We start from the raw sequence: 24,688 nt of genomic DNA on the forward strand, positions 1-24,688 counted from the left end.
ATCAAATTCTATTTAAAAAGCAAATTTTTTAAAAAAGAAAATTTTACCTTGTGATTTAAAAGAAGTTAAATTCTTTGCATTCTTACTTGATTGAATCAAAAAATTTAACTCCTTTGTATATTTTCCAAGTAAAACAAAAGTCAAATACTTTACCGGAATCATAAAACAAAGTAATTTTACTGTAATAAAGGTCTATACAGTGGAGGGACATCAATTGCAGTTGGGTTTATTTTTGCTCACATAACCCCCAGAAAGGGTGTCAGCACAAAACAAACCCTCCTTTATGTACAGACCTTCATAAGGTTCTATCTCCTTGACTCCATTGTCTAGGAAAAACAAAATAAAAACAAAACAAAAAAGGGAACCAAAGCACAGGGGTTAAAAACAACAGAAATTTCCAAAGGCACAGAATGTATCATCTATTAAAGAAAAGTTAAATGGTGACTTAAATGTGTTTGTTGGTTTGTTTGTTTTGGTAAAGCACATCCAGTTACCAAATAAAGGGACCATTTTAAAAATGACATTAAAAATTATTATATTTTATCATCCATGCTTTTAGAGGTCCTTTATCCAAGAGTATACAGATGTTTGGGGAGTACGTTCATCTGTGTGTAAGCAAATAGTGCTTCTTATGCAAAAATTTGAAAGTATTAAAAATATCAGTACAACATGCATCTTTCTTGTATATTCATGATTACCTTTTTCTGGTACTCCAGTTTTGAGAAGGATCACCATTGTTGTGCATCAGCTAACCAGTCCTTTGCAGTGTGTGAAAATTGATTTGGCTAGTTACTAATAAACTTTATGTAACTATCAACAATTACATAAACTTAGTTGTAGCAAAGAAACATCACCCAACTGCTTATTTAAGAGCATTAAGTTTACTTCTTAAAACGTATTTATTAAAGTTTGAAAAATGTGCAAGAGCAATAATGATAGTTTATTTTTGCCTGCAAAGATTATAAAATTTAAATGCAAAATATATAATATTTATAAATATATTTATAAATATAACTACTAGCAAATGCAGCTAAGATATTCCATTAACAAAAGAAGAAAGCTAACACAAAGGTAGTAAAAAAAATTCTTGATTCACCTTAGCTTCCACGGGTATTTCCTATATGACACAATTAGAAATAAAACTTACTTCTCTCCAATGTTCCCTTTGGTGGAAGTTGTGGGAGTTGACGGCCCCTTCGTCCTGCCACTGGAGTACTTGATGGGCTTGTTTGGACAGACCCAGTACGAGGGTGAGACCTACAAGGTACATCATTAATATTCATTTTTCAATAGAATGAGTTAAAACACTTTTAATACATTTGGTTCATATGACAGCTGTATGGTGCAATTTTAAAGAGGTTTAGCTGCTGATTAAAAGGTTAGGAGAGTAGGACAAAATATGGATATTTGAATGATTATCTAAATAGCAAAAGATGTTTATACTTTTATGTAATATGCATACATACACAGATACATGCACACAAAACCCTACAGTAAAATCCATGGAATTATTAATGTAGATCAGTATTCTATCCATATGAAAGCAAGAAGAGAATTCTGCAGCTCAAAAAAATGAAAGATAATGCTTACATTTCTTTCTACCAGATTTCAAACTCTTAACACTAACCTCCCTCCCTTGATCCTAAGAGATTTTTACTCAGGCTTATATTAGATATCCCTTTATTAGAAATTATCTCACAAGACTACAAATAAAACCCTGAACAATTCAAAATTCAGCTAAAGAAGATATTGGTTAATACATGATATTAGTATTGATAGAAAGAAACTAAAAATCTAGTTTTATTTATTGTCATTATGATGATTATTCTAAAAGTGATGTCTAATGGACACAAACAATTTCTCATTCTGTAGGAGAACATGATAGTCATGAGGTGCATTATGTGGGGATTTACCCAGGACTCCTGATAAATGAGAAATCACAAAACAAATGAGGTCAGGACAGTTAATAAACAAATTACAATGGTAGTCACACACTATTATATCCGCTGAATATAAATAGTGTGCTTACACTGAAAAGGTTAGTGTCGATTGTTATTAGTGATCAGCCAAGGATGATAGAAGAGACCACTTAGCTGCTGGGAAAATAAAATGGTGTGCTGGTGGGGCAAAGGGGAAGTTAGTCTGATTGATTTATCTTTCACCTCGATAAGGCAGGTGAAGGAGGGGCAGATCTTCCAGTCATTAATGAAGGCATCGACCTCATGAGGTTTGTATCAGGACGTTCAGTGGATCGGGAGCGGGTGGTTGTCCGCTCTAGGAGAGGCCGTTGTTCTGTTGATCTGGATCTGTGATATGGCTGTCTATCTGCTGCTTCACAATCCCTGAAACGTTAGTCAAAAAGCAGCTCAGTTGATCTTCAGTGCCCTTCTGCTATTTTGTTATGATGCATCAAACTGATTTTGAAAAAGGTAATTGTTTAAAATTATTGAGTATGGAAAAAAATGTTCTCTTCCCCAACATATTCTGAGTAAATTCTCACTAAACTTCGTAAGAATTTTTAAGGAACCAACACCTGCCTTTAATAGCAATTCCCAGTGAAGACAATAGGAGTTGCTCAGTTATAATCAAAACAAAACTGTTTTCCAAAATGAATTCTCTAAATGGAACATGTGAAATATGTGAAGTATTCTAATATTTGAAAAGAATTCTTGGACTTTTCCTAACATTTTCAAAAGAGAAAAGAAAACCATAAAAGCACTAATTCTCAAGTCCTTAAGGCTGTTTATTAGTATACCAACTAAGATATAAAATGGCTTTCAGCACAACCATTGTGTATTGATACACCTGAACATTCAAACAGCAGAATCAAACTGATACGAGAAAACTGTGCAACTTTGCAGTCTGTAGCCATATTTAAACATGGTCCACAAGAAAAATCACTGTAAAGAAAAGGAGTTAATCAACCAATCTATGCCATTTATCTCAGTGCAGTTTAGCGATGCCAACCAACACAATTCAGAAGGGGTATTAATTGATTGAAATAATAACGGTTCTGAAACAATGTGATTTCACACAATTTGACCACAAATAAATCTAACATCAAAACCTAATCCTTGGGCTTCCCTGGTGGCGCAGTGGTTGAGAATCTGCCTGCTAATGCAGGGGACACGGGTTCGAGCCCTGGTCTGGGAAGATCCCACGTGCCGCAGAGCAACTAGGCCCGTGAGCCACAACTACTGAGCCTGCGTGTCTGGAGCCTGTGCTCCGCAACAAGAGAGGCCACGATAGTGAGAGGCCCGCGCACCGCGATGAAGAGTGGCCCCCGCTTGCCGCAGCTAGAGGAAGTCCTCGCACAGAAACGAAGACCCAACACAGCCAAAAAAATAAATAAATTAATAATAATTAAAAAAAAAAAAACCTAATCCTTCTTGAAAGAAGCAGACTCAAATGAATAACCTATCAATACTAATTTGTGTATCCCTGGAGTCTAGCATAATGCTTTTACATCTAACATGTATTCAGTAAATGTCTCCTAACACCAGCCCCACTATCTATGGAACAACCCAAAAAACACTAGCTTTGGCTCTAGGACTCCAAAGTAACACATACTCCAAAGTATACTTCAAATGAAACTATTACCCCCGCATGTAGTTGTAACCACGGCAACGGAAATGTTTATATACTATAGACAGTAAAGAAAGCAGTAGTCTCCCTCAAGACTAATGTATTAAGGACTTCCACTTTACCTATAAATTCTCTCAATTTTATTTTTGATAATGAAAAAGGCAAGCAATTAAAGAAAAATCAGAAAAGAAATGACACAATTTCCCAAATGTAAGTAATTATGTGGCATATTGGACCAGTAGGCATTAGATTAGATGACTTTAGGAACTGGATACTGGATTTACTCTACAACATTATCTTGCGATTATCTCACACTTTAAATTCATAGGGTAACATATAAGACAAATAATTTTTAAACTATTTTTAAGTCCATGTACTATAATATGATTGATTTCTTAAGAATTTAGTTTTTTTATAAGTGTATCCAGAATATGTCAAAAGAAGCTGAGATTAAATGTAAATACATATACAATATTCAATTACTAGTCAAAGAGAGAAACGAAAAGGCAACCTGATAGTGTAAGAAATCATAATTCTATTTTTGTTCCTGAAAAACTATTTTAGAGAGAACACTCCTCTTTAGAAATAAATATGCTCAGGACTTCCCTCGTGGCACAGTGGTTAAGAATCTGCCTGCCAATGTAGGGGATACAGGTTTGATCCCTGGGCTGGGAAGATCCCACATGCCGCAGAGCAAATAAGCCCATGCACCACAACTACTGAGCCTGAGCTCTAGAGCCCGCGAGCCACAACTATTGAGCCCGCGTGTCACAACTACCGAAGCCCACGTGCCTAGAGTCCGCGCACCGCAACGAAGAGTAGCCCCCGCTCATTGCAACTAGAGAAAGCCCATGTACAGCAACAAAGACCCAATGCAGCCCAAAATAAATATATAAATAAATTGATATTAAAAAAAAAAAGAAAGAAATATGCTCAATATTTGTTAAATGTTGTTGGTGTACATATCTTTGTATATATTCAACACAATAGGTAACCAGAATCAAAGGGATGTATATACCTTAGATTCCTTAAAACCTATTTTTGGAAAGTACCAATCTTTACATTATTTTCATATTTCCTATTATCTTAAATAAGTAATAAACTTATTTCATTATATAACATGTAGTAACACAACTTTCTGGAATATCTATGACTATCCCAACAGAAAATTAAGTTAATATTTCACTTATTTATGCAAAATTTGATTTATTCTGATTCCATCGAGTAGTTTTTCCAAGTGGAACGTGAAATATCAGGATATACACTTACACTTCTTTGACACTATATTTTAATAATTGAAATATATAATCGTGAGTGAAATCCAGAGAATTATTTCAAATGTGTTGCTAAGTTCTATGTTCTTGAAAGGATACTATTATTTTTAAAGAAAACAGGTCACTCTTTAGGAAATATCCCTTAAAAAAATTTCTTTAGTGAAAAGGTTGTTTGAAGATTATAATCAATGTTTTAAATTTTACTTATACTTTTCTTTCCATATTCATCAATAATATGAATTATATGATTGCCATAGCGTGAAATGAAAATTGTTTAATAAGTGAAACATGACAAGAACCACAGTAGAAGGTAGACATTTACTGAAATGTTCCACCACAGTTCAGGGGAGGGGAAAGCTATCCTATTTTAAACTTTGATAACACAGTAGAAGGTCAAGATAGGCTCCTGCTCCCACAATTGGGTAAGAAAAGGTCTTACTAGGTGAGAACTAAGATTATTGCTGAGAAAATTGAAAGCAGCAATGCCTAAGTCTCATATATAATACCCAGCTTCATAGCAGGTTCTTTAAGGGACTGAGATATAAAACTTGCCAACTTCCACCTAAATTCTTAGTGAGTTTTAATTTTAAGGTAATAACTTATAAATAATTAATTTTGAATAGTAGCAACTGAGGCATGGGAAATAATAGATAACCATTTGCAAGGCATAAAATATTTAAGTGCCTACCTGGGTTCCTGAACTTGGGGTCTGTATTTCAATGTAAATAGTTTCCTTTGTGATCCTACTTATTTACTTTATTTTACCTTAAGTATTTCAAAATATTATTCTAAAAAGGGTAAACAGATTTTACAAGACTGACAAAATCAAGCCATATAAAAGTTAGGAAACACTGACCTGAATATTTAAATCTTTCTTAGGTAAATAATTTGGTTGTCTTTTAAAAGTGATTTAATATCTGTCAGAATTCTATTCTTAAATAGTTTACATTTTCTGGTATATATGTTTAAAATAGTTCAGAGTTTGTATGTGCCATTTACCTGGATAGATACAGATTACAGCTCTGCTTATTTAGTGGCTGCTATTCCAAACTGCAAGCATTTGCAGAGGATACTCCACAAATAGAGCTAATTCATATTTTTTTAAACCACAGAATTTATTTTCTTACAGCTCTGGAGCCTGGAAGTTCAAGATCAAGTAGTTGGCAGGGTTGGTTTCTCCTGAAACTTCTCTCCTCGGCTTGTACATGGCTGTCTTCTCCCTGTGTCTTCACAACATCTTTTTTTTTTTTTTTTTTAACATCTTTACTGGAGTATAATTGCTTTACAAAGGTGTGTTAGTGTCTGCTTTATAACAAAGTGAATCAGCTATACATATACATATATCCCCATATCTCCTCCCTCTTGCGTCTCCCTCCCACCCTCCCTATCCCACGCCTCTAGGTGGTCACAAAGCACCGAGCTGATCTCCCTGTGCTATGTGGCTGCTTCCCACTAGCTAGCTATTTTACATTTGGTAGTGTATATATGTCCATGCCACTCTCTCACTTTGTCCCAGCTTCCCCTTCCCCCTCCCCGTGTCCTCAAATCCATTCTCTATGTCTGTGTCTTTATTCCTGTCCTGCCCTTACGTTCTTCAGAACCATTATTTTTTTTCTTTTTAGATTCCACATATATGTGTTAGCATGCGGTATTTGTTTTTCTCTTTCTGACTTACTTAACTCTGTATGACAGACTCTAGGTCCATCCACCTCACTACAAATAACTCAATTTCGTTTCTTTTTATGGCTGAGTAATATTCCATTGTATATATGTGCCACATCTTCTTTATCCATTCACCTGTCGATGGACACTTAGGTTGCTTCCATGTCCTGGATATTGTAAATAGAGCTGCAATAAACATTGTGGTACATGACTCTTTTTGAATTATATTGACTGACACTATTGAAACAAGACCCAGTATTGTAACAACCCAGCTTTAAAAGCATATGATAGTACGTGCAGATTTGATGAGGATTTCTAAGGGAAAAATCATTTTATAATCATCAAGCGAAGTTGTACGTTTTCAATCATTTTTCCTCTCGTATAGTCGCCTTTGAAAGATTTTTTAATTTCCAGGTATCTGGCACAGCTTCCTACTTATTTCATCACCTTTGCTACTTACTTCTCCTAGTCTCAAAGTACATGGGAGTTATGCAGTGTAACAGAAAAGAATAGGCCAGTGAGCATTTTCTTTCACTTACATACAACCATTGCAATGATACAACTCCAGATCAACATAAGCTCAATGTAGACTATCTCTCTAAATACGATAGAATACTAAGAATACTAAAAAAATGAAAAACAAACATCACAATGCTTCAAAGTATTATTCAGATATCAATGAAAATTGTCCTAGAATGTAACTCAGACTTTAGAGTTTATGTTAAATCAGACAGACTTATTTTGCATTTATACTGTAAAGATGAGATAAGTAAATGTAATAGGGTTTTTTTAAAAAAATAGACTTGTAAAAAGTAAAGCTACTTAGGAATTACTATTTTTTCTTTTTTATAAAGAAATTATTTCTTTATAAAGCTGAAATCTTAAAAATAAATTTGGATGTATCTCTGAAGGACAAGAAGTATAATCTCATGTTTGGGGCAAGAAATGACTTCCCTATATCTATATTATGTAATATAGTAAGCTGATTAACAGCAGCAGCATTATACTTTTGATAAAACACCTTCAATGTTTAGAGATTTTCTGAGCATTAGCTGCATAATTGAAGAAATAAATATATTACAGAATTTTAAAATGAGATATTTTAGGGTAATTAATATAAAATATGTTATATATTTGTATAACATATCAAGTAATTTAAAGCAATTATATAATTCAACTCTATAATTTTCATGCTCATCATATTGTGCAAGGTACAGTTTAACTTTTTAAAAACTCTATATTATTTTAGCATTGCTTCCAAAGTTAAGAGAATTGCAAGTACACAAAATACCATGGTAATAAGTACATATTCAGAAATACTTATTTACCATGTGTATGAAGAGTAATATTTTATTATTTTGGAGGAAGATAGATTAATTTTCCTTGGGCACAATAGCATTTTTTTTTTTTACAGAGCATTTCTGTTCAGTTAAACATTAAGTTCTGTATGTTAGTTAAAAGTAAATGATTTTATTCAAAAATAACAGCAATATCTAGGGTCAGCCAAGTTAATAACAATCTAACATGTGAAAATGGTAATAATACACATATTGATGAGAGAAAGCAAGACACTTTTAATGTAGAAAAACATGTTACTATTTCTCATAACCCTATTTTATCATCAAAAAGAGAAGTAAAGTGTTCCCTTATCTATAGAAGTATTTTCTTAAAAATAGCCAATGTTGGAAACAGCAAGAAGAAAAGATTACCCCAATATTCTCCAGAACAATAAAGATATATTGTATTAGTAGACATGCACACACAGAAACATGTAAAATATAAATATCTTGAGGATATTTTGAGTATTTTATTAGTAGTTATAGCAGTTATAGTAGTTATAATTCTCAATGTTATTTCATTTTTACTTCAAAAATAACAGAAACAAAACAACAAATAAGCAAGATTATTTACTCAGCAACAATGAACATACAGCGAATTAATACATCTTTAAAATCTGTTTTTTCAAAATCCTGAGAGATGATATGATTACCACCTTCTATCTATAAAATTCTTATTTTACTAAATAGTTTCCATTTTCAGTGGATGTTGAAGTATAACACCATTTTGTTAACTGTAAGAAATTCAAGTTATCTCACTAAAGTATTGATAGTATGTTTTACCTTCCCAGGTCCTCAAAGATTCCATAAAATATCAAACATCTTAAAGATGTATCTTAAAGATGTATCTCTAAAGAACCAAATTATGCATTGCTATTGTATGACATGAGTAAATGTGATTAGGCATGTTCCTCACTCTAGAATATCTGAGTGCCATGTTCAAAAGTTTCATTGGTCAACTTTGAACAATTCACTAGCATTTCTTTTGTTTGCTAGTTTTACATGGATAGTGGAAACTCCTCATATACACTGCTGCCTGCTGCCCCTAGTTGTTACTCCATAATGTCAGTTCAAATCACATAGAGGTAGTAGTCAGAGGACTGATTAATCCCCTCCTAAATACACATACATACACACAGAACAAAAGGTATGCACATTTTCAGGCATAAATACTATCTGCCTCAGTCACTAATGATGACATGACGTCTAACAGTCAAAATTACTAGAAACATCAAAAAGCAAGAAAGATAAGGCCCAGTGTCAAGAGACAAAGCAATCAACAGAGTCAGACTCAGCTAGGACACATGTTGGGACTATCAGGCAGGGAATTTAAAATATTATATGATTGGCATGTTAAAGACTATCTTAGAAAGGATGAACAATATCTCCTGCATGAAAAGCTGAAGAAATATCAGCAGATAGACGGCGACCATAAAAAAGAGTCAAACAGGAGGCCAGTGGTGAAGAAAGACGCCATGTGCTGTGCGGTCCTGGGCCTGGCACACAGTGGGTGGGATGGAGGCAACTTCTGAGTAGCACTTGGAGGACACAGTGAAGAATCCATCCATTGATGGAGTCCTGGTCACAGATTCACAGGGACTTAACCTGGCCTGCCGTGGGACCCGGTCAGATGAGCAGGCGCGGGTGATATCTGTTCTAGCCCAGCAAGCAGCTAAGCTAACCTCTGACCCCACTGATATTCCTGTGTTGTGTCTAGAATCAGACAATGGGAACATCATGATCCAGAAACACAAAGGCGTCACAGTGGCATTGCACAAAATGGCCTTCTGATGTCTCATGTCAGTTCTCCAGAAGCCTGTGATGGGGACTACAGTCTACCTATGTTAATTATCTTAAAGAGTTATTAAAGTTTCAATAGTTAGGTCATTCATTTAATATGCATTGGACATTTTTCTATTAATTTTAGAGTAAGCACTTTTTGACATTGTATGGACTGACCTATCAAAATGTTAGTAAGAAAAGATCTTGTTTTGAAGCAACAGGTCTAGGTCACTTTGTATACAGAATTTTGTTATGGTCAATAAATCTGGTTGGAGGGGAGAAAAAGAGTCAAATGGAAATACTAGAAATAACAGAAAGTAGAATGTGGTAAAATGTTAGAAAATTAGCTTGGAGTCAGTTTACAGAGATCTTAAACATCTAGTTAAGAGGTTAAGACAGGGTTTAATTTTCAGTGAGAGTGACCAAAAAGTTCTGAATAAAGGTACTTTTTAAGTAATGAATTAAGAAGATGACTTCAGCAGTAGTGTATGGAATGAATTACAGTAGGAAAAGGCTAACTTGTAGTTAAAGTTTGGAAACAGAAGAAGGTATGGATGACAAACATAAATCACAATGTACAAAATATACAATATACAGAATTATACAAACAGAATTTTAAGGTTAGAAGGAATCTCAGAAATTGTATAATTCAATCTCTCTCATTTTAGAAATAAGCAAATTAAGGCTCACAGAAACTTGGTCAAAGTCACACAATTAGATATTTTTTGAGCTGGAATTTGAATTGCGCTTTCTTGGTTCTAAAGCCTGTTAACTTCTTTGACCAGGGATGGTTTTTTTTTTTCCTCTATATAATGTTTGGCAAATCACCATATGAATTAAATGAAAGACATGAATAAACCAAAGAAAGAGCCTGAGATTCCCAGCCTCCAAAATGAAAGGATGATCTATTAACAGAAATAGAAGAATTCTTGGGAAGAGCGAGAGTAACTTCAGGTTTGGACTTAAATTTGTGAAGCATTGCAAGAATATTCTTGTACAGATGTCAGTCAGATAATCAGACAGCTTGAGAAGTCACTGCATTATATTAATATTTCACTATTCATGAGAGGCTAAAAAGAAAAGTGGTTAATAATGGCAGATGCAAGGACATAACAAGGATAAATATGTGTAAAAAGATACAGCAAATAAGAACCATGGAGAAAATCATTTAAAATAAAGTGCTGGAAGCAGAGGTCAGACTGTAGAGGGTTAAAGCTTAGGAGCTGATGAAGGAGTGGAGAAAGCATATGTAAAAATACATAGTCAAGAAACATGACCTAAGTAAGAGAGAGAAATTGATCATTCTCAAGGGAGCTTGAAGGTGTGGCAGAATAGAAAGAAGGTATTATTAAGGAGATTTCAACAGTCCTCCGTAACAATTTGAGGAAAAACAAATTAGTAAAGTAAGAGAGGTTGAAATGTAAGAGAAACAAGAAATAATGAATGGAGGAAAATTCCAGAGAAATTAAGAAAGTGTACAGTCAGAAACACAAATAGAAGATTACTTGTGATGGATAAGAAAATGCTTCTAAGAGGAAAGGAGAAGGTTTGTAACAAAGCAAAGAAATTAAGGCAAAAAGGGGAGGGGTAGCTCAGGAAGTGTGAATTACTTAGATTTGATCCCATTCACTAAGGGCTTTCAGTATACTTCTCAGATAGGGCATCTACAGGAAAACATTCTACATTCCACACAGGAATCTCATCCTCCTGTGACTCCACTAGTTTTGTAAGAAACCTTTCTCTAATTAGGGTCCTAGTCATGGCCCCAAATACCTTAAGAAAAGACCATTCACTACCTCTCTTCAAACGCAATGGCATCCCTCAGCACTACTCTAGCCTCAGGTCAGACCCTTCCCAGAACCTAACTCAGTTCTGGCACCAAAACAACTTCCAATTCTGGCACCAGAACAACTTAGGATAAATTTAGGATAGTTGAGGTATATCACTTCTATTTAAGCATCTTACCTCTGTAATTCTTAGTATCAAGTAAAGGGCAAGCCCAATTGCCCCTGATATCTTCTCTCTAAATTCTTCATTTCTTGTACTCTCTTCTGTACCATTTTAATCTTCTCTGATTCTCTTAGCTATATTTTCAAGAATCCTCATCCATTGTTAACTAACTTCCTTACGTCATCAACCATTCTGCAGAATGGTTTCTGCATATCCCTACCTTAAATAACATTTAGCTCAGCTCTGCAGACTCTCCTTCCAGTGTAACTCTCACCTGCAGAAGCTACTTATTCTTTCACATTTCAAAGTCCATGGATTCAGGAGAGATTGGTTCCCTAGAGACACTCTGGCTATTACTCTCCCACTGTAATGTACATGTCCTTATTTCTATTAAGCATGCCCCTTGGCTATAAGATCCATTATTAATTCAGGTTGCTAATATCTATCCAACTTCCAATCACTATCCCTTAGTCACTGATATTTATTTATTTATTTATTTATTTATTTATTTATTTATTTATTTATTTATTTATTTATTTATTTATTTATTTATTTATTTATTTATTTATTTATTTATTTATTTATTTATTTATTTATTTATTTATTTATTTATGGCTGTGTTGGGTCTTCGTTTCTGTGCGAGGGCTTTCTCTAGTTGCGGCAAGTGGGGGCCACTCTTCATCGCGGTGCGCGGGCCTCTCACTGTCACGGCCTCTCTTGTTGCGGAGCACAGGCTCCAGACGCGCAGGCTCAGCAATTGTGGCTCACGGGCCTAGTCGCTCCGCGGCATGTGGGATCTTCCCAGACCAGGGCTCGAACCCGTGTCCCCTGCATTGGCAGGCAGATTCTCAACCACTGCGCCACCAGGGAAGCCCGTCACTGATAATTTGAGTAATTGGTTTTCAGCCGTCTTCTTTACCGTAATTCCTATGGTAATGCTAGGAGATTTCAATGCACATGCAGAAAATTGTTCAATAATCTTGAACCACAACTCTTGGATCTTCAAAACTTCAATAATTGTCACTTTTTCCCTGCATCAGTGCTCCCTCCTGGGGAAATACTGTGGATCTTAGAATCCAATGAAACTATTTAAACTCAGAAATATTAAACTCCAATATCTCAAACTGATGACAATCATTATTTCTGCCAGGTGTTTTATAATCTCACTCCCAATTTACTTGATCTCCATTTGATACTTTTTGTTCCTTGGTCCAACCAATTCCTGCCAGTATATAGCACCCTCTTTGCTTTTCTTCCATCCTTCTCATCCTAGACTCTATGATTGATCATCTGAACCCCTCCTATAAAAACACTCAGATGCCCTTCTATACCAAATCTTCCAAACATTCATCAAAACCCTAAAATTGGTTCAATGCCATAATCTGATTCTTCAACATCTAGGCAACTGGGTATTGCTTAAGCAAAGCATACATTCATACAGGTTGGCACATTGCAGATTCATGGTTTCCAACATTTGCCGTGGTGGCATCACCAAAAATCTTTTTACTTATATTGAATCAGTTCCCATCAGTTTTTACCCAACAACTATTTAAACTTTCTCATTTTCAATCAAACGTCGTATTCAACCTCTGGGAATCCTCAGGAATTTGTCTCAAAAACAATCATGTAATCTCAATTACAGCAACAACAAAATTGAGGTTATCAAACAAAATTACCTTCAATTTAACATCCTTTAAAAACTTACTTAGTTCCAACTCTCTCATCTATTTTCCTCCTGTCTCAATGGTAAATAAGAGCTTCTTTATGCTTACAAACTCCATCTGTGTGGTTAGCCCTACCTACTGCTCTAAGACCTTTCCTCCAGTCATCCTCTTTTTCCTGTGTTTTCAACCTATATTTTTTTCCTAAAGCATTCTTTCCTCCAAGCCTGTCAACACAGGGTATATTTCTTATTCTAAAAGAAAGAAACCTACTCTGGTATCACATACCCCTATCTAATACTTCTCCTCCACACTCTTTTGGTGTATTTATTTTCTTATCTCCCACTCATGCCTCAGGCCACTGAAGTCTGCCTTTCTTCCCTCACTACCCTTCCAAAATCATCAGTGGAAGTCACCAATGACTTTTCCCTTGACAAATCAATGGGCATTTTTCATTTATTATTTTTATTGCTGACATTATTTCTTCCTTCTTAAAACTCTCTAATTTTTTAGCTCTATTCTTCTTACTTTTCTCATTCTTCCTTCACTATGTCCTTCAGAAATTTCTCTTCCTTCGTCTACCACTTAAATGTTAATGTTTCCCATGGCAGAGGAAAACTCCTTGGCTCTCATTTCATGGGTAGTCTTTCTGGTTGATTTCACTTTCATTTTTGTGGCTACTTCCCACTAGTAGTAAAGTTACTCGCAAATTGCTCTACGTAGGCTAAACTACTTCTTTAAGCTTGAAAATTATTTATTTTACTCCTTGCTAGAGGTTTCCTCTTAGCCCTCTCAATAATTCCAAAACTGAACTTGTCTCTCACCTAAACTGATTCCTCTCCTAACAATTCCCCCCATCTTTGTTAAGGTACCACAGGCACCCAGTTACCCAAGCTGTAAGATTAGGAGCGTTTCTTGACTCTTGGTTCCCCCTCAACATCCAGATCGCATTGTTTACCAAGTATTATTGATTTTAATTGATTAACGCTCATCTTCGATCTCTCCATCCACTACCTTACTTAGTTCAGGCCCTCAAAGAGTTTCTGCTGTCCTAGAACAAGGCAAATACCTCGGTATGTGCTTTTCTTTTCCATACCCTTTTCTCTCAAATCAACCACCCACAGAGTCTCTAGAGTAATTATTCTAGAGTGAGTAAATAGTTCTAGTGTGTTATATTATTCCATTATTATAGCCATCCCCAAACTAAACTATAATATTTAATTAATTAATTAATACTATAATACTATAATACTATATTATAGTATTATACCCATCCCCAAACTAAAACTCTTCAAAGTACTTCTATCACGTACAGTCTTAGACCTAAGTTCCTTAACAGAGTATACAAGGTTATTCATAATCGGGACCATCTCTATCATTCCAGATTCATTTCTTGTTATTCCCTGCCTTGTGTCTAATGCTCCAACAGCACTAAAACATGGTGTTTATTACTTTAGTAACTTTGCTCACACATTTCTTGAAAATTCCACCAACATCCTACCTTACCTCCCCTTAAATAATTCTAATTCTTCCTTTAAGATATAGCCTAGTTGTCATCTCCTCCATCACATTTTTATGTAAAAGTTGCCACGTTTTCCACCAGCAATGTCAGTGATTCCTTAATATGTTATGTATAGCTTTAAGTAAAGATAATTACTAGGAGGAAAAGTAGGGTTGGGGGTAAATTTTAAAATATAAAAGATATATTTATTGAAATAAAGAATATATCTTAAAGGGAAATCAATAAAAGGTAACCTGATATCCATTCTAAATATGTTTGTTTAAATGTTGAATGTGTTTTAAAATACACAATGATCAGAGATAATTTTGCACTGGTCAGCATAACCTGTTCAGAAGATAAAAAAGTTTTGATTCTTAATATTAGTTAAACATTTGTTTCCTGAAGTAATATAAAAGAAGTTTAGCAAACATTATTTAAGCTTTTCTTCATCTGTTCCAAAGAGAAAGCACTCGTAATATTTCATTTTACAAACATGAAACAGAGAGACCAATTGTTCTGATTCTTCACATATTGGAGATGCCATGTTGAGTTTACTACATTTATTCCATTCAGAAAATTCCAGATTTCATACAGCCAAACTATGGTCTACTCGGAACTATTAACACATATTTATTCACAGAAAGGGAATTCCCAGACCATGATAGTTAATGCCAGCTTGAAATCTAGACCAGGAAACTGGATACTTAGAAAGTTGGTGCCAATTTCTTTTTATTCTTCCCACAATCCTCAATAAAGAGGTCACTTTTCCTTTAAATGTTCAGTTATTTTTTCTCAAGTAGGTAGTTAGGGAGAACTTGGGTAATTTAGATCAAAAACCATTTGGCAAGAGACAGAGATTGATCCACATTTGGACTTTGTCAAATAGGCAAAAGCAGAACAATGTTGCAAGGGAACTGAGGATATTTCTGAGAATGGATTCAACCTCTGGATATGTAAGTAAGTAAAGAAAAGTGGAGACTAATTGGGAAAGGTAAATGGGTAAAGAGAGTGGAGTTGTCTATTGAGATAAAAGAACCAGTGAGTTAAAAGTAACTCAATGAAAGAATAAGAAAGAACCATGTGTAGTTCTTGTCCAAGAGTGAAGTATTTTGTAATAATTGTAAATGGAAAGTAACCTTTAAAAATTATATAAAATATTAAAAATTTTTTAAAAATTTAAAAGATTTCAAAGGTAGAACAATTTCAAGTGACGATAATATTCAGAGCATGGCCATGGGAGTGACTGAGTGAAGTAGAACTGGGGGTAAAGTTCACTACCTCCAATTTGAGATGGTCAAGGAAGTGAGTGGGTGCTGAATAGATCATTCAGGTGAATGCTAATAGCACTCAGGCTCATGGCAGAAATTGTGATAAAGAGGAAGACTAAAGCCACATGCATAAAATAGCATAACCAAGAGGTCAACAGATGATATCAACGTGTAAGGGAAATGGGTGATTATGTTCAGTTGCATTACCTACAAAGGTACAGGGGTTAAACAAGAAGCATGGAATATTACGGTAATAAATAAAGAAGAAGGGATAGGTGACTAGATGAGTTTTTATATTTTCAACAATCCCCAGAACCTCATAGTGGATTGAAGTGGGAGTCAGAGGGACTGAGTAACTCAGAAAGTTAGCAGAGTGAAATAAATGATCAAAGTCACTTTAAAAAAAAAACAAAGGGAGGAAATATTAAGCTGAATATTCAGTACAGCATTTACTACTTCTTTGGAAGAGGCATACGAATGCAATAGGCAAGGAGCCTATAGGTAGACGCAAGGAGTATAACCAACCATATATTCTGTTCTTGGTTCGGGTAGTAGATTCATAAATGCTTATTTTATTACTATGCTTTGAAACATGCACACATTCTTTTGTATGTGTCAAACTAATAACGATAAAAGATAATATTTTTAAAAGCAACTCAAGACTGCATTCTCACAAAATCTATCCAACTTTTCCAGAGTAGGTGTACACTAGACTCACAAATTTGAATCATTTAAGTGACAGCAAATCTTATAGTAAGTTATTTGATAACTTGTTTTCTAAAACTGATTTTTCTAACCTTGTTTTACTTTACTATAAACATCAATGATATTGTGTTTCCTGAATATAAACTAAATTATGGTACAAAAGACAATTCAGAAATCTCTCTTTCAAAATAGGCCAGTTAGGCTGAGATTGAGAATTTGAGTAAGTATATGAAATTGATAACCAACCTAGAGCTGATCAAGAACTGGTTCTATCTATGTTGGGTTACTGAAAGAATAAATGATATGAAGCAGATAAGCTACTTATTGATAATTAAGAAAAATACAGAGTATAAAAAACTAATGTGGTTCATGATCTTAATTTATATTTAAATGGAAAGATACCAGTGTAAGAAGAATAAGCCTATAATCAGTAATGTCTCATTCATGCCACCCACCTTAAGAAAGGTCTTGCCCAATTATAAGGATTATAAAACTGTTTTTTGCCCAGTTATAAATTATAAAACTGCTTTTCACATTTTTGTAAGATAAATGTATGATCATTGCAACCAAGAAAGTCTGAATGTAATATACAGCAATAATAAAAATAAAAGACATTAACAACAGCAAAGTAAAAATTATTTAGTATTGAAGCAAAATAACAGAAAAAGAGACTGAGAAATGTAAAAGAAAATAAAATATAGCAATAACCACTATCATATAATAAACTGGAAGGCACTAAATTTCAATTACATTTACTGAAAGACATCACAAAATTTGAATTATTAGAATTTATTATTGATGATATCTCTATGTTTCCTTCCACATTTGTCTAAATGAATTCAATCCTTAGGAATTTACCCATTAGTTTCAATTATTTTTTTCTAAGCTCTTTCATTATCAACTCTTAATTAACTAAACTAATAGGATAAAAGTGGTCACACATAACCCAATCACTTTGAAACCATAGTCAGAGTGAGTACAGCACATAATTCCTTATCTATACAGCTGAATCCACAACCACATTGTCATTGCCGTTCTTTTCCCTGCCTACCGGGCCTAAAAATGTTGTCACTGAACTGGCTCAAATCCCTAAAGCTACGTTTAGCCTTGAGAAACTGCAAGCTTTACAGATCTTCTTTCCCCACTCGATTTCCTTCTAGGATTAACTAGAAAGCTAATCCTCCTTTCTGTTAAATGCCAGGTAATTTATATTTCCCTTCAGTACAAGGAGAATGGTGCTAGACTAGAAATACTAGGTCTGGGTAGACAGACCCAGTATTCTCCAGGGATCTGGGTTCATCTACTATGACCAACGAGTAGATCACAGCCACCTTTGACAAGGTAACAATAAACCTGAGTTTACCCTCATAAACCTCAGTCCAACCTAAGCACTTTCAAGGACTGACTGCGGAGGGAGGTGGGGGAAGTGGGTTGTTAAGATATGTACCACTCAACTAGTGCTGCCTAAATATCTAATTATCAACTAGTGCTGCAGAGGAAGGTGAGCTGTCAAATGCAATTAATTTTTAATAATACTGTTATTCTACTTTTGTATGTAATAAGAGTCAAATGTAATTTCTGGTGAGTTAAACTTTTAGAATCATCAAAGAGATGATCCTAGCCCATTAGGGGAAGCTATATTTTTGACATCTTAATACAATTAAAGTGTTTATATATGCTTTATTTTCTACTATTTTATAAGGATGATACTTCTATATTTCATCAATAACCACATATGTATATATAAAAAACAAAAATAGAAGTGAGTTATATCATATCAATAGACAGGCACATGCAATTCTACGAACAGACTCAATTGTAAGAAAAATATACCTGCCATCCCTGTGATGATGTTCAATGGTCTGACTGTATCTGGAGCGAGGTAGAGTAAGAAAATGACTGCAAGCATGGTAGAAACAAGAATATAAATGAGACTCAGGAAAGAAATGAGAAAGTATATTTTAATTGTTAAAAGTGAGATTCAAAAAAGATAAGCAGATAGTAAGCAAAGCAAATGAAAACTGTTACTGGAAAGCTTGCTCCTTCCTCCCAATGTCCATTGTAATATGGCAGTGCTAAAGGTTAAAATATTCTAAATATTCTAAAACAAAACACAAGAAAATGTAACAAATTGAGATTAAACAAATAATATTTCAAAATAAAATCTTATCAATTATCACTTAAACATCTTTAGCACCATCTATAGAATGTTATACAATACAGATGCTTTCTCATTTTTTAGGAGGAAAGGTAGAAAGAGAAAAATAATAAAATAACCAGAAAACTTAAGAAGAAAATAATAAAAAAAGTAATTTCTAATACCTATCACACTTAGGAGATTTTATAAGGTAGCTATTTCTTTTTCAATCATTACTAATTAAAAGTAACTTAAAGAGTTTATAAAATTCCATTTAGTAAGGAGCAAACTGATTCAAATTCCTTAATTTGAATAATAATTTTACTTTGTAAATGTATTAGATGTTATCCATTTTCCATTCACTATGTTTATTATATGTTTATTACATGCTATTGGCTCTGCTACACTTCATGCCTCATGACTACCATAAGCCATCAAAGTAGCACATTGACCTTTTTACCCTTCTGTAGCTGATTCTCTTCTTTCTATAGCACGGATCTACAATTTTTCTATTTTTTTAAGTCTTTCATGTCAAAACACTTAATTTTGGCAGATGATCATCATGTTTCAGTAAAAAATGGAAACCAATCTTGGTCTCTCTCAACACCTCTAAATATAGAGTACATATATATTTATATCTCCACTTGTCCTCTTTTGCAACAAACGAAGAGGCAATTCCTCTACTTGTAATCCTACTTCCCACATGACCTTGCTTCATTCATTTTTGTCTCATGCCTTCCCTTCCACAACTGCACTTAATCCTAAAAATAAAACTTCACTAACCTTGTCTTCCTCTGACTTTTTTTTCAATCATAAAACATCTTAGATATATCTACAATTCTTGCTACCACTTTCTCACTTCTCATGCTTAAAGCTTACTGTGATTTGATTTCTGTCTCTACCATTCTCTTGAAGCTGTGAATATTATCTGAAATTCTAAAAAATCCTTTGATTTCCTCTTGATCTTCATCACACTCCACTTATCTATGGTTTTAGACAATGATTTTCAACCTCTATTTCTTGACACTCTCTTGGTTTCTGAAACACTATTCTCTCTGTCTATTAGAAATTTAGAATGGATAACCAACAAGGTCCTATTGTATAGCCCAGGGAACTATATTCAATATCCTGTGATAAACCATAATGGAAAAGAATATTTAAAAATGTCTATATGTGTATAACTGAGTCATTTTGCTGCACAGCAGAGATTGGCACGACATTGTAAATCAACTATACTTCAATGAAAAAAAATAGTGTTTATATAACACTTAACTATGTGCCACATACTCCATTAAAGCTTTGTTTATATCTCATTTACTTCTCGTAACAACTCATTGAGATAGGGTCTAGTATTCCCACAGACAGAGAAACTAGGCTGTGAGTGCTTGCGCACAGCCATAAAGTAAGTAGCAGGAGTGGTTTCAAACTCAGGGCTTTCTTCAGCCAAAATTCAGGCTCTTAACATGTACACATTGGTCTGGTCTCTGCCTATTTAGTGCTTCTTTATCCATTTCACTTACTGATTCCCTTTCTTTTTATTCCTCAGAGACAGTGGTTTCCCAAGATCTGTTCCTCGACCTTCTTTATACTCCAACACCTTCTTTCTGGATAATACTATTTGTTTTTATAGTGTAAATTCTCACTTTGGTTTAGCCTTGATTTGTCTTTGAGTTTCACATTTCCAGCGGCTTCCTGGGATCTCCACATGGCTGCTTGAGTGTCATGTAGGCATTTTAGAAAAACACATGTTAATTGTGAGACGAGCAAGACATTGGCCTATTTGGACATCTGGTGCTACATTTGTGAAATAAGGGGGCTGGAGCAGTAGTTTTCCAACTTTCTTTTTGAGTGGAAGACCAGTTGTTTTTGCAAACAAAATTTTATGTAAAACCAATATTTAGGAATTCAATAAAATCAAAATGGCACTGCTACAGAGGGAGTAAGAAGCCTAGACCCTACCCATTTGGCTTCATCCTTACCTACAAGAGCAATTCTTCACGTACCTCTTTAGAACATAGAACCCTATAATCTCCAAAGGCCCTTCTAGTTTCATATGTAACTCTTTAATCCCCCTTTGGAATTTAATATAATACTTCAGCTATTCCTTTTCTTTTAATTCTACTTTCAACTAAGGATTTAAATATTTACTTAATAAACCAAGCTTTAAAATCTCAAAATTTAACTCTTCCATTTTCCTTATTTTCCACATTCAAATGATTTAAAAACATTGCTCATTCTAATGCCTAAATAACTCAGATTTATTCCTTCTTTTCCTTTTCTTCTGCCACTACCTTAAATCAGGCTTACCACGTCCACTGAAATAACCTTCTATTAGGTCTCCTTTCCTTCAGAATCCAACCCTCTCCTGGTCCACTCTGTCTATGGAAGTATATTTACAAAGTATGCTTCTGATCATGTAGGCACATTGCTCCAAGTCCTTCAATGGCTTCCCATATCAAGAAACAAGTATATATTCTTTAAAATGGTACACAAATTAAGTTGTAAGCTACATTCAATCTTCATCTCCTATTACTTCCCTTTTCCCATACCACAACTTTTTATCTAGGTACAACAGACTACCTAAGATTCTCTAAATATATCCCATACTCTCCTGACTTCCAGACTCTGTTCATGCTCATCACTCATCCAAGAATGCCCATCATACTCCCTGTCTCCACTTCATTGCCTTTCAAAATTCTTCTCATTTTTAAAGTCCAACTTCTCTTTGAAGGTCTTTCCAATAGATCCAAGCAAGTAAGTTTCTCTCCAATCTGTTCCAACACTACTATGCTTAGGCCTCCCAGTCTTCTACATTTTATAACTAGTTGGTATATTGTATAATTAGTTGGTATGAATTACTTAGTATAATCAGTTGGATCATCTGTTTATCTAGACCAGGAGGAAGCCTATTTTAAATCTTTGTGCATAATGTATGAGTGACCCACTCAATAAATATATTTTGGGTTGAACTAAAAAGTATAACACAATTACACTGTTTTCATGGTCAACCTACTGTCCAAAGAGAGCAGTCGTTCACATAATCATAGAAACATTCTAGAACTGTAAACAAAAAATTACAAACCTATGTAGTATAAGAAAATAAGGAAAACAGTATCAAAAAGAGACTTTCCTGGCTTTACAAAGAGGAGGAAGAAAATCCAACAGTAGTGATGTTGGGATTTATTGCATTAAAAAGGAATCAACTGTCTCTGAAAATTACTTAAGAGTAACAAAAATGTGTAAAATTCAAAGCTTGTTAAAACTTTCATATTCATAGAACATATATATCATCATCTAATTTCTAATATTTTCCTTGGGGAGGCTTATAATTAATTTTGTCTCTATAACACGAAAGAAAACATTATACAGGAATCACCTTCATCAAGCAACAGTTTGTTTTATTTCCCTTTTTGTGATGGTTAATTTTATGTGTCAACTTAATTGGCCAAGGGGTGTCCACATTAAACATTATTTCTGGGTATGTATGTGAAGGTGTCTCAGGATGAGATTCTCATTTGAATCAGTGGAATCAGTAGATTTCCCTCTTCATTGTGGGTGGACATCAGGCAATCTGGTGAGAGCTTGAGTAGAACAAAAGTAAGAAGAAGGAGGAATTTTTCCCTTTTTTCCTGCCTCATTTTTGAGCTAGACATCTCATAACTCTCTGGTCCTCTGACTGAGATTTATACCATCAGCTCTCAGGTTCTCTGGCTTTTGGACTTGGACTGAATTATACCACCATTTCATGGGTCTCCACCTTACAGACAGCAGATGGTAGAACTTTTCAGCCTCCATATTCGTGTGAGCCAATTCCTCATAATAAATCCCTCTCCCTCTCTCTATCCAACCTACTAGTTCTGTTTCTCTGGAGAACCCTGATTATATACTTTTCTATAGATATGTTATACCTCTTAACCTAATCTGGTCATGATCCCCCTTGAGATGGAGTGAAAAGTATAAAGACGCATCTATGAACATTACACAAATTAACCATACTGTTTTAGTAAGCCCCCTAAAATCCACTTAAGATACAGAAGTCCTTTGCTGCATCCAATTAGTACAACTTAAAAACATTTTATTTACACTTCTGTATTAAAGTATGCTTACTTTTCTCCCCAAATTAACAGATATTATAAAATCTAAGCAATAAATACTGTCATGAATATACATAATGAGTTAAACAAAGTTGTTATATTACAAAATGCATTTAGTCCAATTTGTTTGAAATTTTTTAAAAATTTAGCAGAGCTGTAATTCACTGTAAAAGAATAAAACAGAAAACTAAAAAAGTGACTAAATTGTAAAAAGAGAAAAAAATGGAGTAACAGATTCTCAAATCATGAGAAAAAAATATCACTGTTCAAAGAACTGAACAAGATTACTGATCCAATTTCCTGACACACTCTGATTCTTACTAAGAAATATAATCTTTGAAGACAAAACAAAATTATATTTAAAATGAATTATCCTTCTATATATTTCATTAGCCTGAATGTTCCCTTTTAGGACTAGCAGATACATAAAAAGGACTGCAAAAGGAGATAAAAATCTTATTCTTAAGTAACCTGTGGATTTTGAAAGCTAAGTTTCCAACAATCTCAATCTAATACCAAACTTTCTGCTCTGTCTTTGATATTGTTACTGTTTTGCTACCTTATAGTTCCTAAAATATACTATGATTTAAATAAGCTAAAATATATTCCTGAAATATAATGAATAAAAAGTTGTATTATTTTTGTACGATGAATTCTCTTTTTTCATTTACTTTCTCTGTATTTTCAAACTCTCAGAGATGTATTTCTCTCATAGTTTATAACTGAAAGGATCACAAAAAGACTATAAATAGTTATAGGTATGTTTGGCACTTTCTGGTAGCTGGTTGCCTGATAAAGAGTAGAGAAATAGCATATGTGTGAGGTATTTCAGAGATCCATGTAACAGGGCATTTTTCTTTTTAGAATATAACTGCATTCATTGAATGCACAGAAGAAAAAAGTTTATGAAGTAATATATGTTCTGCCAGTGTTATGTTTTTTTTTCTTATTATGCTAAAAGTATACTCTATGGAATTAAATGCAACCAATATATTTTGGTCTCTAGGATAGACATTAAAATGTGTACTGTAAGATATCTCTGACATGTTATAGAAATAGTATCTAGTACTCTACACTTATTCTAATAGTAAATTAACTCCTGTAAACAAATAAGCTCTTGAAATGATTTCTAATACTAAAGTCACATGGTTTGCCCCAGAAAAATGATGTTCCTTGTTGTAGTAGTTACCAGGATTTACCAGAGAAACAATGATACAAAAAGTATGGGCGATGAAAAGGAAGATGAAAGATGTCCATTACAATTAATCATTTTTAGTTAATATCCTTGTATCCAAGTTTCTGAATTACTTGTAATGAACCTACTTTCTTTTCAAAACATAATAGGAATTTGACTCATGAAAATAAAGTGAGATGTGCAGAGAAAGACCCAATCAAAATTTTATATATAATTCTTTTTTATGTTACCTATAAGAAAAGGATATTGTTACACCCTTAAGTTTAACCAGGTACTACAAATTAATGTCAAATAGCATCATTTCTCACCCAATATAGCCAATGTAAAAGCCATTATCTTCATTCACAACTTTCCAATATGTTCCCAGGTCCTTCATCCTTCGTACTGGGTCTTTCTGATGTACATGTGTATTCTGCCTCTGTGTCTTTGCTTTTGCTCTTGCCTGAATAAACATGCCCATTTTTTCAAGGTCCAACTCCTGTCCTATATTCTCTACAAATGTCTTTAAAAAACACCTGAATTGACAGATTTCTCTTT

At 34.1% G+C, this 24,688-nt stretch overlaps 1 protein-coding gene and 1 pseudogene across 27 annotated transcripts in view; one reads left to right on the forward strand and one right to left on the reverse strand.

The window, feature by feature from the left end:
- The window catches only part of RIMS2 (regulating synaptic membrane exocytosis 2), a 590,702-nt gene that overhangs the window by 188,787 nt on the left and 377,227 nt on the right, over positions 1 to 24,688 (reverse strand). For 10 of the 26 annotated variants that reach the window (XM_082364215.1, XM_082364220.1, XM_082364200.1 and 7 more), the window contains 2 exons: positions 2,163 to 2,342; positions 1,148 to 1,257 (listed from right to left, as the gene is read on the reverse strand). In XM_082364215.1, the coding sequence (XP_082220341.1) occupies positions 1,148 to 1,257; positions 2,163 to 2,342 (290 nt within the window). Of the gene's footprint in view, positions 1 to 293; positions 327 to 1,147; positions 1,258 to 2,162; positions 2,343 to 18,558; positions 18,625 to 24,688 lie in introns of all 26 variants that reach the window. The other 16 variants (XM_082364218.1, XM_082364205.1, XM_082364194.1 and 13 more) reach the window with 6 other exon arrangements.
- On the forward strand, positions 6,561 to 12,067 carry LOC309615153 (ragulator complex protein LAMTOR5 pseudogene; annotated as a pseudogene). Its single transcript has one exon. The product of its transcript is annotated as a ragulator complex protein LAMTOR5 pseudogene (transcript).

This window comes from Balaenoptera borealis, assembly GCF_965194805.1.
Source record: "Balaenoptera borealis genome assembly, chromosome: 17".
In the NCBI taxonomy this organism is placed as follows: Eukaryota; Metazoa; Chordata; class Mammalia; order Artiodactyla; family Balaenopteridae; genus Balaenoptera; species Balaenoptera borealis.